This window comes from Podarcis muralis, chromosome 6 (genome assembly GCF_964188315.1).
Source record: "Podarcis muralis chromosome 6, rPodMur119.hap1.1, whole genome shotgun sequence".
Classification (NCBI taxonomy): Eukaryota; Metazoa; Chordata; class Lepidosauria; order Squamata; family Lacertidae; genus Podarcis; species Podarcis muralis.
This window is the reverse complement of record NC_135660.1, coordinates 68,336,622-68,354,319: the sequence shown is the minus strand read 5'-3', so window position 1 is coordinate 68,354,319 and position 17,698 is coordinate 68,336,622. Positions and strand designations below refer to the sequence as shown.

At 41.7% G+C, this 17,698-nt stretch overlaps 1 protein-coding gene across 1 annotated transcript in view; it reads right to left on the bottom strand.

Annotated features, from left to right (window-relative positions):
- MICU1 (mitochondrial calcium uptake 1) overlaps positions 1 to 17,698 on the bottom strand; it is a 130,675-nt gene that overhangs the window by 50,912 nt on the left and 62,065 nt on the right. The window contains exons 6-7 of the mRNA XM_077930505.1: positions 15,556 to 15,670; positions 944 to 1,026 (exon numbers count right to left, since the gene is read on the bottom strand). Of these exons, the coding sequence (XP_077786631.1) occupies positions 944 to 1,026; positions 15,556 to 15,670 (198 nt within the window). The remainder of the gene's footprint in view (positions 1 to 943; positions 1,027 to 15,555; positions 15,671 to 17,698) is intronic.

Genomic DNA, 17,698 nt, shown 5'->3' with positions numbered 1-17,698 from the left:
GCAACCAAAGTAATCAACACAAAGACATAGCAGAGATAAGGCACCAGAGTTCTGGTAGCATCCCTGGCCAGGTTTACTAAGGGATTCAATGGTGAATCATTTTTGTGATGTGTTGCATCTTTATTCTGTGACACACAAATGCTACCTACCCTGTAGCAAACAGGAAAGGCTACAACTCTAAGACAGAAACATATCTGCTGCTGCACTGACTGCTGTCTCGGTGCACCAGGGAGAAGACAACTTTCCATACTGATCAGAGGTCCATCAGTTTTTAAATGCTCAAATGCCATGGAGATCATAGGTAGCTGCAGTATGCTACATTTCCCCTGTGAGGCAGGAGAGATGATGCACCTCTGAAGGGCATATTGTTACAGCTAATGTCACTAAATCATCTGAGTAGGAGGACTGGGATAATGTGCAGAAGATGGGGCCAATAAAAGCACAGGCCTGCCTCCTGGTTTTCAGACACAAGCTGACTTATTTGCATTTTTCATCTCTTTTCTAAAAAATCACCTCTAGAAGGGACAGCTGAACTTCTCCCCACTCAAGGGCAGAAATTAAGAGTGAATTAAACACACGCACACATGCAAACCATACTGACATCATCAACAAGATGAGCCCCATCTACAACTGTACAGCTGTGAAACAGGTGTGCATTAGAGAATGGAGGAAGTCTTGTTTTTCAGGCAAATTATGAACAAAGGCTGCGTCAAAAAGGACAAGTATAAGAGTGAGCAGCACACAAGTCCCCAGCTTTAGAACACCCCACCAAAGTGTGAGGCATGCGTCTTGAGGACACTCTGCAGAGAGTGCATGGTTTTGCAGGTGATATATGTGCTCTTAGGTAATGAAAGAGAGCCACACGTACCAACAGAAGAGGAGAAAGTGAGATTATTTGCATAATAATTTACATAGTAATGTTCTGGAGGTGGAGAGAACTTGCCTGTTCGAATTCTTCCATATCCACTTCCCCGTCACCGTTCAGATCAAACATCTTGAAGGCAATTTCAAAGTTCCTTTGAGGAGCTGGGGGGTGGGGAGAAATACATTATATTTCAAGTGTTATAAAGAAACAAGGCTGCAGGAAAAAAACTGATGTAAGAGTTGTATGTGTTCTAACAGTACATCCCAGGAACAGTCTTCCCAAACACGCTTCCCCTCCTGAAATTATGATATTTCTCTCTCTCTCTCTCTCTCTCTCTCTCTCTCTCTCTCTCTCTCTCTCTTCTCCTCCTAAACTGAAGTCTTTTTACATTTGCACAACTACTTGTTTATCCATGCACAAAACGTTTGATACAATCTCCTCCCAATAAGGAAGCGGATAAAGGAAATAAAAAAAAAAAAAAAAAAAAAGATGCGACGAACCTTCTGTACCTGAACAAAATAAATTGAATGGGAGAATGATCAAAAATTGCAAATGGGCAACAGGCACAATGACATATAATAAAACAAAAAAGGGGGATTTTTAAATATGATACAAGCTCACGGGTTAAAAAACAACAACCGATAGCTTAAATCTAGAAATAGAAATACTTTATTGTCAGTGCACCACTTGTTTACAGTGAGATTAAACGATCCCCCCCTTCCGCCCATAATCTCTCAGTCCTTGTTACACTCTGTGTGCTGTCGTACGACCACCAACCCCGAACATCAGCTGCAATGTAGGGGTAGAAACTGTTCTTTAACCTGTTGGTGCGGCTTATCATGCTTCTATATCTCTTGCATGAGGGCAGGAGATTAAAAAGGTGCTGGCCAGGGTGTGAGTCATCCCTGAGAATGTTCCTTGCTCTTCTGAGGCAACGGTCTCCTGCGATGGCATCTAGCGGACTCAGGGGACAGCCCATGATATCGTGTGCTGTCTTCACCACCCTCTGTAGGGACTTTCTGTCCATGGTTGTCAAACCAGCGTACCACACCGTAATACAGTATGAGAGAACACTTTCTATTGTGGACCGATAGAAGGAAATCATCAGTTGCTGTCTAACATTGTTCTTTTGCAAGGCCCTAAGGAAATGAAGTCTCTGTTGGGCCTTCCTAACCACCTGGGCTGTATTGACCTTCCAAGTAAGGTCTTCATTAAGATGGACTCCCAGGAATTCAAAGGAAGAGACTCTCCACACAGCCCCCCCCATATACAACGGGGATACCTTTTGAACCTCCCCCCTGTACGCAGATTTGTCTCTGCCTGTAATTAAACCCATTATGGTGGTGTCATCAGCAAACTTAATAATTGCAGTAGATGGGTCAGATAAAATGCAATCATATGTATACAACGAATACAGGTATGGACTTAGCACACATCCTTGTGGAGTGCCAGTGCTGAGCTTCAGGGAGGTAGATGTAACAGGCCCAATCCTCACTATTTGTGTCCGATCTCTCAGCAAGTCTTTAATCCAATCACAGATGTTAGAAGAAAGGTCCAGGTCCCTTAACTTTCCAATGACAATGTCTGGAAGGATGGTATTGAAAGCCGAGCTATAATCAATAAACAGCATTCTGACATAATTTCCTGGTCTCCTCAGATGACTCACTGCAAGGTGAAAAGCTGTAGCAATGGCATCATCTTTTGACCCATTTCTCCTATAGGCGAACTGGTGTTTATCAAAGTCCGGTGGAAAACATGTTCTAAGATGTTGAAGGACCAATCTCTCGAAGCATTTCATCACTACAGATGTTAATGCAATGGGTCTATAGTCATTTAGGCAGTTAATTGCTGTTTTCTTTGGGACTGGGATAATGGTGGCCACTTTCAAACATGATGGAACACAAGCGGTTTCCAGAGAGATGTTAAAAATCCTCGTCAAGACCCCTGCTAATTGATCGGTGCAAATTTTTACCACTATTCCCAGCACCCCATCTGGGCCAGCAGCTTTGCTGGGATTCACCGCCCGCAATGTAGCTTTCACTTGATGGTCATATAGAACAAGTGGCTGTGAGTTTGTAGGCTGGCAGACAGGAGCCGAGATATCTGCTCTTTTTGCTTCATAGTGGGCGAAGTAGAGGTTCAGCTCCTCTGCCAACATATCATTAGCCGTGACCATGTTCGTCATATTGCCTTTATAGTTGGGTAGGTGCTGCAATCCTTGCCACACTTGTTTCGTATTGTTCTCAGCTAAGCAGTTCTCAACTTTGAACTTATATTGTTGCTTTGCCGCCTTGATGCCTTTCCTAAGCTTTATTCTTGCCTCTCTATACATCTTCATGCTCCCTGCCTTAAAGGCAGTATCCCGGGCTTTCAAGAGTGACCTAACTTCAGCAGTCATCCCGGGTTTGCTGTTCCCATCTAAGTACTGAAAGTTAAGTCCTACTGAGTACCACTGGGACTTACCCACAGCTAAGTACTGTAACTTACGACACCACTGAAAAGTGACAAATGAGATGCAGCACAGACTAGGTCACCTCTTTCCAGTCACATCTTTAGTGTACCAACAAAAAACCCTGCCAGTTTTGCACATACAAGAACATAAAAGCCCTTTCTCAAGTTGTCAATATATCAATGCAACACTCCAAAGGAGGAAAGTACAGTGGTACCTCGGGTTACATACGCTTCAGGTTACATACGCTTCAGGTTACAGACTCCGCTAACCCAGAAATAGTGCTTCAGGTTAAGAACTTTGCTTCAGGATGAGAACAGAAATCGTGCTCTGGCAGCGCGGCGGCAGCAGGAGGCCCCATTAGCTAAAGTGTTGCTTCAGGTTAAGAACAGTTTCAGGTTAAGTACAGACCTTCGGAACGAATTAAGTACTTAACCCGAGGTACCACTGTATGGGGAATTCCCTGAAGTGACAAGTCCATTATAGAAGGCTGCTACATTATTATTATTATTATTATTATTATTATTATTATTACTACTACTACTAGTAGTAGTAGTATTACTTTATGGAGGCAATGTCTCCCTACCACCTGCACCATGATTCTCCTTGGCAAGGAATTTCTTGGAGGAGGAAGAAGTGATGCACACTAAAATTCTGCTGACTGAAAAATCTTGCAGAGATGCTGTTATTTGTAATCCTACACTGATCATATTTCATAGTCCCAGAGAAGAATCTTTGCCTTAGGGTTACCATCTGGATGCTTTCGAACCAGCTCAATGTGGGAGTTTCTCAGTTCCCACTCTTGTTTATAACCAGGCATTTTTTGAGCCTGTTCAAGTCTGTCCACCCACCACTTCTAGAAAAAATGGCAAGCCTAGTTTGCCTCCAGCACCATCGGCTTTGCTGGAGAAAGTAATTCATGTTGTTCATTTGCCAAGCGAGAATTCCTGATCCTGTCAGTTGGTCTCTGTCAAACAAATCGCACATTATTGAATTACAGTAATATAGAGTTATGCAATCAAATACAGCTTATAAGCACCGAAACACACATACACTAAAAAGCCCATGCGGTCTGTCTACCACTTTATTTTCTATTTCCCTTGTTCAACTTGGCAGTTTTAAGCAACAGTACTTCCAAGTCCCCTGTGCAGTGTTAAAATTTATTCCTACTTTTAAATGAAATGTGAAAGCAGCCAAAAGAGCAAGTATAATACACTTCTGAAGTCAACAACCATCCGTGAGAATTAGCAATAGCTATATTGTGTTATTTCCCCCTTTGAGATTAAATGCCCTCCGTTTCAGCAACTACTTCAAATTCTCTGCATTATGAGAACTGTCTAGATTGTAGAGTCTAGACACATTGCCCCTGAGCCACAATACGTTTTCCAGTGTTAATTGGAAAAAGGCTAAGCAGAATTTGATCAAGTATGCACAGTTCTGAAACGGAGAATTAAAGGTATATTCAGAATGTTGATTCTTCAGTTTAAATGGCTTCATAGACATCACAACACCACTCTCCTGTGCAATACAGAAAAAACACATTCAGAATGCCAAATCCTAACGGAGAGTGAAAGGGGATGTTTTGCTTAAATATTCTGCACTATACTATTAAGGCTGGTATTTTTTGGGCAGGCAGCTTCCTACAAAAATAGTCATTTAATTATTTGGAAACCCAAGCTACCTATCTCAGCTAAAAAATTTTGCACTCCAAAGTTGCACTACTAAGTTCCCACAATGGAAATACAAAGTACATGTGCAGATCTGAAATCCAATAGAAGGTAAAACAGAAGTTACTGCACATCTTGGCGTTTCCTTCCTCATGGCTATGAAACAGCAGGATATATGCCAGCCTCAGAATCAAACTACTTCTTATAAATAAGATACAGCAGAGTGTTCTTTCACACACAGTGGGAGGAAATAAGCGAGATACAGAAACTGTACTTGTCTTCTGTGCTACTCTGTCTATAAAACCATGCTAGATGTCTCTGTTATATAAACTCACACCAGTGTTTGTAACGACCATGGATTCCCCCAAAGAATCCTGGGAATTGCAGTGTGAGACCTCGCTGCAAATTCTCTGAGAACTCTACTGCTCACAAAACTAGTTTCCAGGGTTTGGTTGGGCAGCTAACCAAGTTGAGAGGTGTGAACAGGACCCAAGAGAGAAGTATCGTATTTTTGTGTGTATAAGACAACCCCCCCCCCCAAGAACTAATAGGCAGAAATTGTGGGTCATCTTATACACAGAAAGCAGAGGGGTGACAGGCGATTGGTGGCAGCAGGAGATTGGCAGTGGCGATTTGGCATGTGTTTGGTTGGACGTGCAATCTTCTGTGGTTGCGTCGAATGGGCAGGTAGGCTTTTGGCGACCGTGGTGATGTGTTCAATTTTTAGTTGTGGGCAGCCTGTAGAGCACTTGGAAAGCTCAACAACTCTGGGCAATCTCTCCCCCCCCCCAGCTAAAAAAATAGGGGGCTTTTTATACATGGGGGCTTGTTATACACGGAAAAGTATGGTACTCTTGGTTGCCTAAAACCCAAACTGTCTCCCCCTTCCCCCCTTCTTTCAGGCCTGCATGAAAACACCCCCACCAGAAAAGTGGTTTTCCTGTTCTGTAAGACTATATAAATCAAAGAACATAACCCATTAGAAGTGAATAGTTTTGACAATACAGGTTACTGTATATCTATATACTGTATGTTAAGAGACTCTTAAGAGGGGTTGTGTATAGAAGAAACAGAAGACACTTACAACTGGTGTTACCCTAACTGCTTATTTAGACATCTGATATCGAGGAAGAGGCTGAACAACAAAATACAATGGAATCTGAGTTAAGATGTTTCACATGCTTTACAGTAACAGCAAAATGGCTGAACATGATGCATGAAATACCTATTTAAATAGGTAGCTTGAGATATAATAGTAATGTTTTTGAAACCTGAGCTGGGTGAAAAAAGGGGAGATGCGATGATAGAGGTTCCAACTTGCAACCCTAGGTTCCCAAAATGATTCCATAATTACTATTTATCTTATATTTTTAATAATATTAATAACCTTCAGTGTGCCTGTTCTAGAAATCCTAGGAAATGCATCACTGTCATTCTTCTGTTAAAGATGGGAAGCTGATGTTCAAAAAGTTCAGAATATAGTCTGGAACCTGTTTATGGTAGCCACTGGGAGAAGTAAAGTACTATGCAGGGAAGCAAAACCAAACCTTCTGCCCAATGAGAAACCTATTTGGGGACTGGTGGTGGGTTGTTGTTAATTAACTTGTCTAAAAACATTTTAGAGTTGGAGAACCATTATTATTTGTTCTAGGGACACAAAATAAGTCCATTACAGAGACAGAACCTGATCCAACAATCCATCAATTGGATTGTTGGTATTGGAAGTCAATATTAACACTTACCTGCAGAGCAGGTAGTACATTATCATTCTAGTGTTCAGGGGAAATCTATATTATTTGAGATTTATGCAACAGGCAGCTGCAGGAAAGTATGTTCTCAAAGGGAGTTAACAAAGTTACCTTAGAATAAAGCAGAAGTGTATTCTGTGCCCTTTCAACAACTGAAGAACAGTAAACAGCTGCTCTTCCATCTGGTGATACTACTAACAGGCTAATGGTATTTCCACTACAAAACAAAGGACACAGCCATGATCAAAGCCACCAGCAAGCATCTCAGGGAGAAGCAGGACAGTCAGAACAAGAAATATCCAAAGAGGATTTCGTTCCAAGCAGAGTTAATATTATTCTACAACATTCCTCATAGTGAAGGTAAAGGGATGATTTTCTTATTATGCCAGTACAATATTAAGCCATGAAATTTCTTGCTTGAACAGGATTAGCTGCATACCTTTATGGCAGAGCTAGGTTAATGCTCAAAAGAATGCATTCATTTTCAGTGGAAATTCATAGTGCTGAAGATTTATCCTTCTCTCAAATGTTTGCATAACATGAAGATTAGCTGAATAAATGTGTGAATATTTCTCCCCTGGGACCTCCACAAGGACACATCTAAAATGTATGCTACTAAAAGGGAAAAGGTGGCTTGACATCTTGCCAACAGGGTGAACCACGCATCCAATATTCCATCTTGTAATTTGGCCATGTGTTAGGAACCTAGTTGGATTTTAAAGACAGCATAATGGCATTTTCAACACCAACTAAGAAGGCAGGTTAAAGATCATCTCACAGATAATATGTTATTTGGCAATTAATAAATAAAATATAAATCTACAAATAAGGCGGCATTCATACAGAAAACCTGCCTCTAAGGGGGTAAGCGGGGTAATATGTACACTGCCACTGGTTCAGTGCAAGTGCTTATTGTAAGCAATTACAAGGGCTGGGAAAAACAAACAGGGAAAATAACCAAAACCCCATGGTGCCTCTAGAGTTTGCAGTGAAGACAAGAGAAGTTTACAGTTTGTCTGAAGCAGAGGGGCTGTGCTCCAAGCTTCATGTATTTGGTGCAATTTACACACCTTAGCTGTTTTTACAACAGACTTGTAAATTGGCTTGGGATAAAAGCAGGAGGAGATTCATAAAACAACACCACTCCCTGGTGGGTTGAGTGAACTGGGTTGGAAATGCGTAAGAAGAGGTCATCACAATGTGGGTTGCCTGGTCAAGTGGGCAATTCTCAACCCAGCCCTTCCCCTCTATCAGGGCTGCTACAATCTCTGTGGGAAGAACTGCCTTATCAGTGGGGAACCCCAAACAACGTGGAAAAACGTCAGGGCTGATGGGAGCCATGGTACATGGTGCAACACAGTCTGGAAGGGCACAGCTTCCAAGCTTTGCTATAAATCTTCAAAATAAATATATTTGACAGGGTAATTAATTTCCAAATATTTAATGTCCAAATATGCAGATTATGTGTGGATTTTATGTTATTCAAAATGATACTGATCTTTGGTGAGAATGAGATTCAGATAAGACTATAAAGTCCTAGATGCCTGCATGCTATTCCTTGCTCCTTCTAAAATTTAATAGAGGGTAGCAATACGTTACTAGTGAACATTACTACTGGATTTACAAAGCAATCCTGTCCATGTTTACTCAGAAGCAAGTCCCATCAAATTTGAGGAGGGAGACTCTCCACCACTAAGTGTGTTTAGGACTGCAATCTAAGTCAAGATTTTCCAGCAGAGGCTCAGCACTTCCACAAAACATTAACTCCAGTCAGCAAAATTAAATCAACACTCGGCTGGCACTAAAAATCGGAACACTACAAACAATTTATACCCGTGCATAATGTTGCATTGTAATTTAAGCAGACAAAAAGGGGAAAAGGGAAAGGACAAAATTGTTTCTTTACAACTCATCTTTACAACTTAATGAGATGGAAAAATTCCATTAAAAGGAACTTCAAACATATTATACTCCCCATCTCCGTATTCAGAAAATAAAATGTCATATCCTAGCTAATATGAATTGAATGGTATTATCCGTCTGATTTGGGTTTATATGAAAAATGTCCTTTATGGGAAAGGGAAGAACAAAGCACCTTGAATTATCACACTGAAATTTGAGAAGAGAATATGGGTTAACTTGGCAGTAGCAAGGGGGGAGGGGAACACTGCTAGGACTCTTTATAGTCCAAGGCACAGGCATGTGCCACAGTTTGCAAAAAGTCAAAACCAAATATTATATAGTGCCCACTGTCGGTGCACATGCATTCAATGTGCCTCATTTGTTTTGCCTTAAGTTTGCAAAAATGCAAACTTTTCTAACATGGTAAGCAGATGCCAGGAGCTGCCCTGACGGTCTAATCAATTCAACCAAGATCCCAGACTGTGTGAGAAATTCTGCTTTAGAACTGAATACAGTTTGGCCTATAATCCACTGAAGCATTTATGGTTAGCTGAAGTGGACTCCTCGATGGAGATTCAGGTCCAAACTAGATCCAATGCCATTCATGCAACTGGAACAAGTGGGAGGTTTAGATCAGGCCCACAGCGTGTGGCAAAGTGCAAAATCCCCCCTAGCCTGCACATCAAAGCCTCTGTCCATATCAGGGTGCCCACAACCGCAATTTATTTTCTAGGAAGCCACTGCTAATTGCATGAATGACATCATATACCTAGTAAAGTCTCAGAAGACTATCCAGTGGCTGCCAGCCAGCTATGGGGTTGCCATCTCCTGGCAACCATGTTGGCCATTTCACACTTGACCAAAGCCAAAACTCCATATGGACGCAACATAAAACACACATTTAGTGGCAATGACTTTCTTTTAAGGCTTCTTTTAGGGTTGTTTTTTTTAAAAAGTCTTTACTATACAAATATATTAAATAAATGGCAATATGTGATTTTTTTTAAAGCACCAATGATGAATACAGTTTAACTTATCTCTCCTTTGCAGTTTGAAGAGATAAGGCTTGTACTCTCATCTAAACATTGTGTCTTATCTTTTAGCAACATTACATCAGTTATTGGCTGACCTTCAAAGGACAAAAACAAATGCAAAGACAAAGCCTTCCGTAGTAAATTCATGCCCAAGTCCTGGCCCAATGCTATATAAATGGCTATTCTAAACCTGCCTTGCTAGGAGGCTAGAATCCATCAGGTTGGCATGATGAAAATTGCATTATAAAGGGTTCACCTTATATAGAATCATTGCCACTAACCCACAATTACTTTCTGTCCTGGATCTACAACTACCATTGCCAGTGATCTGGAAGACCACAACTTCTGCAGCACAAAGCATTCCGCTCATGGGTGGTAACCAGCATATGGACCAAAATTCTCAACGGGGATGTCTTTGAGATATTGAAATAGTGAGAGTGAGCATCCAATTTAGCAAAAGCTACTGTTCCCCTTAAAAGAATACAACATTTTAGCATTTTCTTTTTCGTTCTCTACTGCAGAGTCCTCTAAGGTAGGGAGCTGGGGGAGTGCAGGTTAACCCTTTCCTTCTGCAGTACAAATCCCCCAAAGCTGCTATTTGTTCCAATATAGATCTCTGTATGTCTCCTCACAGAATTAAAAATTGGGGGTGGAAAATTGGCTTTGATGGGTCACATATCAAACAGGTGTGCTCTCCCTTGCAGCTACACCAAGAAACTCCAACAGATTACCAGTGAATCAGGTTAAAATTTAAAAGTGATTTTTTTCATTTCTCTGGTTACAAATAGAAGTTATAGCTATAGGGCCAGAATCCTAAATATCATTCCTTATGAGCTATTTTGAATTAGATAAGCGGAATTTACTTCTGTGCAAATATAGCCAATAAAAAAATTGTTTATTAGAAATACAGTTATTTCACATGGGAGCTCACAACATTTTAACACCATTCAAAACCATTAGGATTGGGCTGAAAAAGCACTAGACCTATATTTTCTCCTGCTGGTCTTGTTAGTGTCATATTTTCATTATCTCTGTCCTATAACTGCTGTACCAGCAAGTACATCCACCAGTCCAAATGTCTTTTCACCCAATTCAATTCTAAAGAAGATAAAAGGGAAGTTCCACTTCTTTTTGTGTAAGCCTAGTATCTCATCACTGAGGAGATTTGAACGGTGCTAATAAAAATAAAAATTGGAGAGTAGCTAAAGCAATGAAACTGGTGCAGCATCCTCTATGTTTTGTTTTTGTTTTTGGTTTTTTTTTGCTATAGCATTCTGTAATGGTTGTGAGGGGTTACTTGTGCGTAAATTGCCTTCGGTTTAGTTAGTTTGCTTGCCCAACCATGCTTGGGGTCAGAGCTCTCCCTCCGTGACCTGTTAGTCACTTGCAGAATCCGTCAGTGGGTGTCTCTTAAACCTCTTCCAGCATAAAAGCTGTTTGACCCCAAGTCTCCTCCTATGTTCCCTGCGCGGAACGCGTCTGCGCAAGTGAGGGGAAGGCAGGGGCGTGCCAGCGCTCTCTCCACTAGATTCGGGTGAAGGGTCTGGGAGCCCTGTCACCAATTCCTCCATCTCCCTCTCTTCCCTATTGGTGTTCCACTGAATTCCTTCCCCCCTGCTGCTCCCCTCTCCAGCATCGTTCGGGAGCCCTGCCTCCGCTTCTCGCTCTGATGTCAGTTCCCTGACACATTCATTTAACAGAAGACCAGAAGTTATCAGCACATTTCTAAATGTTATTTTATTATCTTTTTTTGGAATGGGGGGGGGGGATCATACAGCAGACTGGGAAACAGACTGCATGAGAGCAGTAAATTACTTATAAATAAAATATGGTGACAGACTTCATCTTCTATGCAGTAGGCAAACAGCTCTCTGCTTGTAAAATGCAAATGAGTTGTATTTAAGGTCTGGCCAGCTGATGAGCACTGCGGTAAGAAAAAAAACCAACCCCCAAAATAAGACCCATTTTCTAGGGCTTAATGGACTAATGCTTCCTAACTTTATTCATTGGATTGCTAGGGATATCCACTTAAGAGAGGACCCGTATGATTTTTGTAAAAAGACATCACAGTGGGTCTACAAAAGAAGGAGATAGACTAATATTTTGAAACAGAAACATAGGCGCCGACTCCATGGGGCTTGAGGGGGCCCGAGCCCCCTCAAAAATTCGTTTGGGGGGGCTCCGCCCCCCCAATAATCTCCGGCGCCCCTCCAGCAGAGCGCCATCGCCGCCCCTCCCCCGGCCCAAAATGCACAGGGAGGGGCGGGCTGCATGCCTCCTGCCCTCCCTCCCGAGCAAAAGCTCCACCCAATTTCCTTTGGAGCTGATTAATAGGCGCAGCACGCTCTCCCCTATTCGCTCACGAGGAGGCGGCGCCACTTTATTTGCATATTCATGAGCTTATTTATTATTCATGAGCTTTCCCGGGCCCCCCCAATATTTTTTATAAGTCCGCGTCCCTGAACAGAAAGGAGGGTAACTGGCAGAATAAAAACTGCCGATACCATCAAATCTCTTAATTTTGGCATTTAATTTTCCTTGCTTGTAATTAGGCTTTCAAAGGCTAGCACAGATGCGCTGAGTGGTGCCAAAATCAATGCCACATCGCTGATTAAATCTGAATTAAAATAAAGCCGAGATAAGCCCAATTTTTCACATCATCTATGTAGAAGAGGTTTATGATGCTGTTCCACTAGTTAGGATGACATATATTCTCACTCTACAGAGGTTTCTATTAGATAACTTCAAATAAGCCATTTATGGTGCAAGCTTATTCATGTTTAATCAAAAGAAAGCTCCACTGACCTAAGTGGATCTTACTCCCAGGTAAGTGCACAAAGAATTACAGACATCTTCCAAGCATATTCTTTTCTATCTTACCTTAAAACATTTATAGGCCACCTTTAAGAGTAAAACCTCTCCCGAGGCTCCTTCTACCATAAAATATTAAATACAATCAACATTATCACGCACTAATAAAACCAGCAGAAAAGCAAATACATCTCACCCAGAACACAGCTGAAGCCAAAGTCAATCATAGCTACAGCCAGAGACTATTTGTTTTTGAACTAATTTGTGCTCTTTAAAAACAACGAAGCATCCTGCAATTATAATTACACATAAGTAGTTTGTTAACATTCTGTTACTTAATAATGTATTAACATTCCGTTTTCCTCCTTCTTAATGGTTTGTTTTATTCACACGCATTAACTAATTATTTTATTAGAGGCGTAAACTAATTAGGTTTAAAACAAATTAACAGGAGCTATGGAACAAAGGGAATGGCTCGATTCGGAATCATGGCAAACCACAGTGAAGGAAGCTTAAGGAATCAGTCATGATTGCGCCAGCCCCAGATCAGGAGCCAAACATGTTAAATGCAACTGGGTGACTTAGCATTGCTGAAGCATAGATGACAGCGACTTGAAAGGGCAGACAAAAACTGAATGCAGAAAGGGCAGTAAAAGGATACGAAGTTCCTCAAGTTTAGAAGGCAATTCAGTAGCATCACAGAATTCAAATCAGGATGAGAACGACATCTGAGTTAATGGAAAATAAAACTTCCTGGGTTGCATCTAACTAACACAGAAACTATAAAAAAAAAACAACGAACAGGGTATGGACAGTGCAAATTACACCCAATAAAGAAGAATGGATTAAGCAAAGAGATGGAATATGCTGAATCAGCAAAGTTAACAGCTAAAATAAGAGAACTTAATGATGATTGCCTTATTGAAGAATGGAAGCCTTTTCTGGATTACTTAAAGAAATATTATAACGTGATGAAACCGTGAGCAGGATTTGAACTATAAACAACAGAGAGAATTAGGGATTACTGTGTTAGGGTGCAGCAAATTTTGTATGTTTGAGTTACATCCAAGAGATCAAGGAGGGCAACTGAAACATCTGGTGGATCATCATGGAGCATCAAAAAAAGTATCCAGGGAAAAAAATACAATAGAAAAGGATAAAATAGCCCTTCCTAGGGTATAAAGCAGCTATATATAAAAGAAATGTGTGTGTTGTAATCCATAAACTCGTTTTCATTGAATTCTGCAGCAAGTCCTTGCTCATTTCGGTGGACAAACAACATTTTTTCCTCTCTGCACTTTTCTGGGCAAGAATAAAGCTAATGTGGAATTGCTGTTTTGATGCCTCAGCACTTCTCAGTGCTCCTCTGAAAGTACGAACGACTAATATATGTGCACAATGCGCACCAGAGCACAGAAACAAATATTCATATTTATGATTTGGCTTTTTCTTGCCAACAGGCTGTAAGCTTGGTTGCTTTGAAACGAGAGAAATTTCCTAACACACATTATTAGTGCAAACTGTATTTGTGTGCAGGTGGGGAGATTCAGGCAAACCTCTGCCAACTACTTATGCATTGCTCTTCTACTGTGAACATCCCAGTGGAAAGTAGAAAGGCAAGCATATAGGTAAGCATTTTCATAAGAACCTCTATAGCACAGTGAAAGCCAGGTGCTGGTGTCCCATAGCTCTGTGGCAGAGCACATGTCTGTAGGTAGGCAGTCCTGTGTTCCATCCTTGCTATCTCTAGATAAAACTCAGAAAGAGTCCTGTCTGAAACCTTGTAGTCACTGTCGGCAAGTGTTGTTGCAGGAAACACCCCTCCAATCATTCAGTTTGTACAAACACAACACATACACACTCACACTCACACATGACACTTCATTTAATGAAACTTCCCTGAACGTACCAACATGTCCACAGTGAGCCCTACCCAGTTGGCATGCCAACCTTGATGGTCCTAGACAGAAGATCATTACACTCACAAAGGACCTGCATATGGAAGTGGATTCAGTATGGACTGAAACAAAGGACAGTGACCAGCCCTTCCCTCTGGGGGCAGGAAACAGTGAACTCCTCTTTATCCTCAGGAATGTAATCATGGCAAGGGGGGAAGGAGGAACCGGACAGGTGACAAGACACTCAGTGATGTGTCAATGATGTAGTCTTAGGGGTGTAGCATGGGGTATTAGTAGCTAATAAAAGTTGGGGTCTTCTTTTGTTCAGGGCTTCCATCTTGTTTCACCTGGTGGCAGGTGGGAGTCCTGTCGCGACAGTCTTCAGTAAAGACCAAGCCTACTGGCTGCTGCTTTGCTCTGGTATTCCTGGCTGGTGTCCTTGTTTTTTGTCCAAGGGAGCCCTCAGATTTCTCCGTTAACAGTGTAAACACTACTGATCTAGATGTTCCAATGGTCTGACTAGGTATACGACAACTATGGTAAAGAGAGCCAGTGTGGTGTAGTGGTTAAGAGCGGTAGTCTTGTAATCTGGGGAACCGGGTTCGTGTCTCCGCTCCTCCACATGCAGCTGCTGGGTGACCTTGGGCTAGTCACACTTCTCTGAAGTCTCTCAGCCCCACTCACCTCACAGAGTGTTTGTTGTGGGGGAGGAAGGGAAAGGAGAATGTTAGCCGCTTTGAGACTCCTTAAAGGGAGTGAAAGGCGGGATATCAAATCCAAAACTCTTCTAATTACATTCCTAGAAGGTCTCTAATGATGCTTTGCTATTTCTATTGTAGAACCATAGAGTTGGAAGGGACCACAAGGGCCACCTAGTTCAACCCCTTGCAATGCAGGAATCTTTTTGCCCAACGTGGGGCTCAAACTCATGACGCTTGAAATTAAGAGTCACATGCTCTACTGGCTGAGCTATCCTGCAGGGCTTGGTAGAGTACAGAACTGCTCTTTAATATAAAGAAACTTACTAAAATGGCCTTATCAAATGGTTTTGAAGATAGTTTAAAGATAGGCAAACTGTAAGGGAAAAACACACCCCATATTGCCATCATTTAAGGATTTATTATTATTATTTTAAACACCTTCAGGGTTAATAAAATGATAAGGACAAAACATGTACTTACTGGAAAGAACTGTAGTGAGGAAGATATAGTCAGAAAAGGAGATCAAACCGCATTCTCCAAGAGCATAAAAGATGCTGTCTTCATCTGCAAACTTTTCACGTTCCTGGGAGATTCTCTATTTTAAGCAATCAAAAGCACGATGTTCCCAAGAGAAGAAAAATAAACTCAGTTTAAAAAGCCAGGAGTTAAAACAAGACCACATCTTTTACACTTTTAATATTGTTGCCTCTACCCATCCCTTTCCCTAAATAAACCCCCTCCTATTGTCATTCTAGATAACTTTTCCAGCCTTTAAATTTGTCAGTTGTTTCTTGAAGATTAAGATAAGAATCAAGCTTTATTCTCTATCTTACAACACACATTTCAACCCAGAAGAGTCAACTCAAAAGGCGCCTCACTGTTCCCTCCTACCAGCCTAATTGTTTGCAAAATGCTAAGGTATTCTAAGGGCTCTTTATTGCCATTCTTTATATAGTAGGCACAAGGAATTTCACTGTCAGTTTCGTGTTTCTGTTAAAAAAAAAGTAACATATTAGTACTTGGGATTGAGGGCCCCTGCTTTGAATAAGCAAAACAACAACCCTTTCAGCAAAGTTTCTTACAGCAACTACTTCAGTTGCAATGCAGGTCTGATACAGACCCAAGGATGTCCCTCTCTGAACCATGGTAATGAAATTGGGAGCAGGCTGCAGGAGTTATGGTAAACAATGGTTTGGGTTACATGTACTGTACACTGATGCAAGCCATGGTTAATGCTAACCATGGTTCCCCTGAAACTAGAAATTGTAACGATGGCTTGAAGTAGGTTTGCAAAACATAGCTTCATGAGTTAGTCTTAACTGTTGTTTGCATCATTGCACATTCAATGCAAAACCCTTGTTAACCCTAGAAATGGAAAGGAGAGGAAAAGTTGCTACAAGGAGAGAAACAAGTAGGATACACCTATGCTTCACTCCTGATCTCCGCACCATGGTTAAGGTATCAACAACATCGCATCTGCACTGGTAAAGGTAAAGGTAAAGGTACCCCTGCCCGTACGGGCCAGTCTTGACAGACTCTAGGGTTGTGCGCCCATCTCACTCAAGAGGCCGGGGGCCAGCGCTGTCCGGAGACACTTCCGGGTCATGTGGCCAGCGTGACATCGCTGCTCTGGCGAGCCAAAGCCGCACACGGAAACGCCGTTTACCTTCCCGCTAGTAAGCGGTCCCTATTTATCTACTTGCACCCAGGAGTGCTTTCGAACTGCTAGGTTGGCAGGCTCTGGGACCGAACAACGGGAGCGCACCCCGCCACGGGGATTCGAACCGCCGACCTTTCGATCGGCAAGCCCTAGGCGCTGAGGCTTTTACCCACAGCGCCACCCGCATCCCTTATATCTGCACTGGACTGTGGTGAAATAAACCACACTTATGGTCACTGTACTGCAGAGATGACCACACAAGTGTTCTCCCTTTACCCTACCACACACACAAGATAAATTGCTGAACTCAAGAGCGCTAAACCATTTTGACAACTGAAGATTTAAAGGCTGAAAAGTATGCACAAAGTGGGTTAGAGGTTGGGTTCTAAATTTACTAGTTCAGAAGTATTAAAAGACATCTCATACACACACACACACACACACACACACACACACAGGAAAGAAAAATATTAAAGGACGGAGTGGAGTTGTGGTTAATGTGTATGAAAACATGCAGGCACAGAAGCACCGAAATAGCAAGCTTAAGTTTAGGAACAATACTAGGGAACAAAGAGAGACACCACCAACAGCACACCAGGGGGCAGTTATACAACTGTCCCCTATCTGTTACCTCTGTCTAGCGAGGATCCCATCATATACAAGATAAAGGAAAGACAATTTGTTAAGCAATGACACTTAAAGCACATCGAAAGCACATCAAAAACATTGCAGCATCTTTTGATCTGTTACTTTTGAAGACCTAAGGAAAATTTGGAGCAATTAACCAGTCCTGGTTACTGTATGTTCTTAATTAAGAAATGTAGACAAGAGCCCCAGGAGACACCGTCTCTTGAGGTTCAGATGCCTATGAAGGTTTTCATCCCAGTTTTGTCTTGCAAAGCTCATTGTATTTAAATTGGAAACAGTCCATTGAATTTAGATAAAAGTTAGGCATTATCTGGT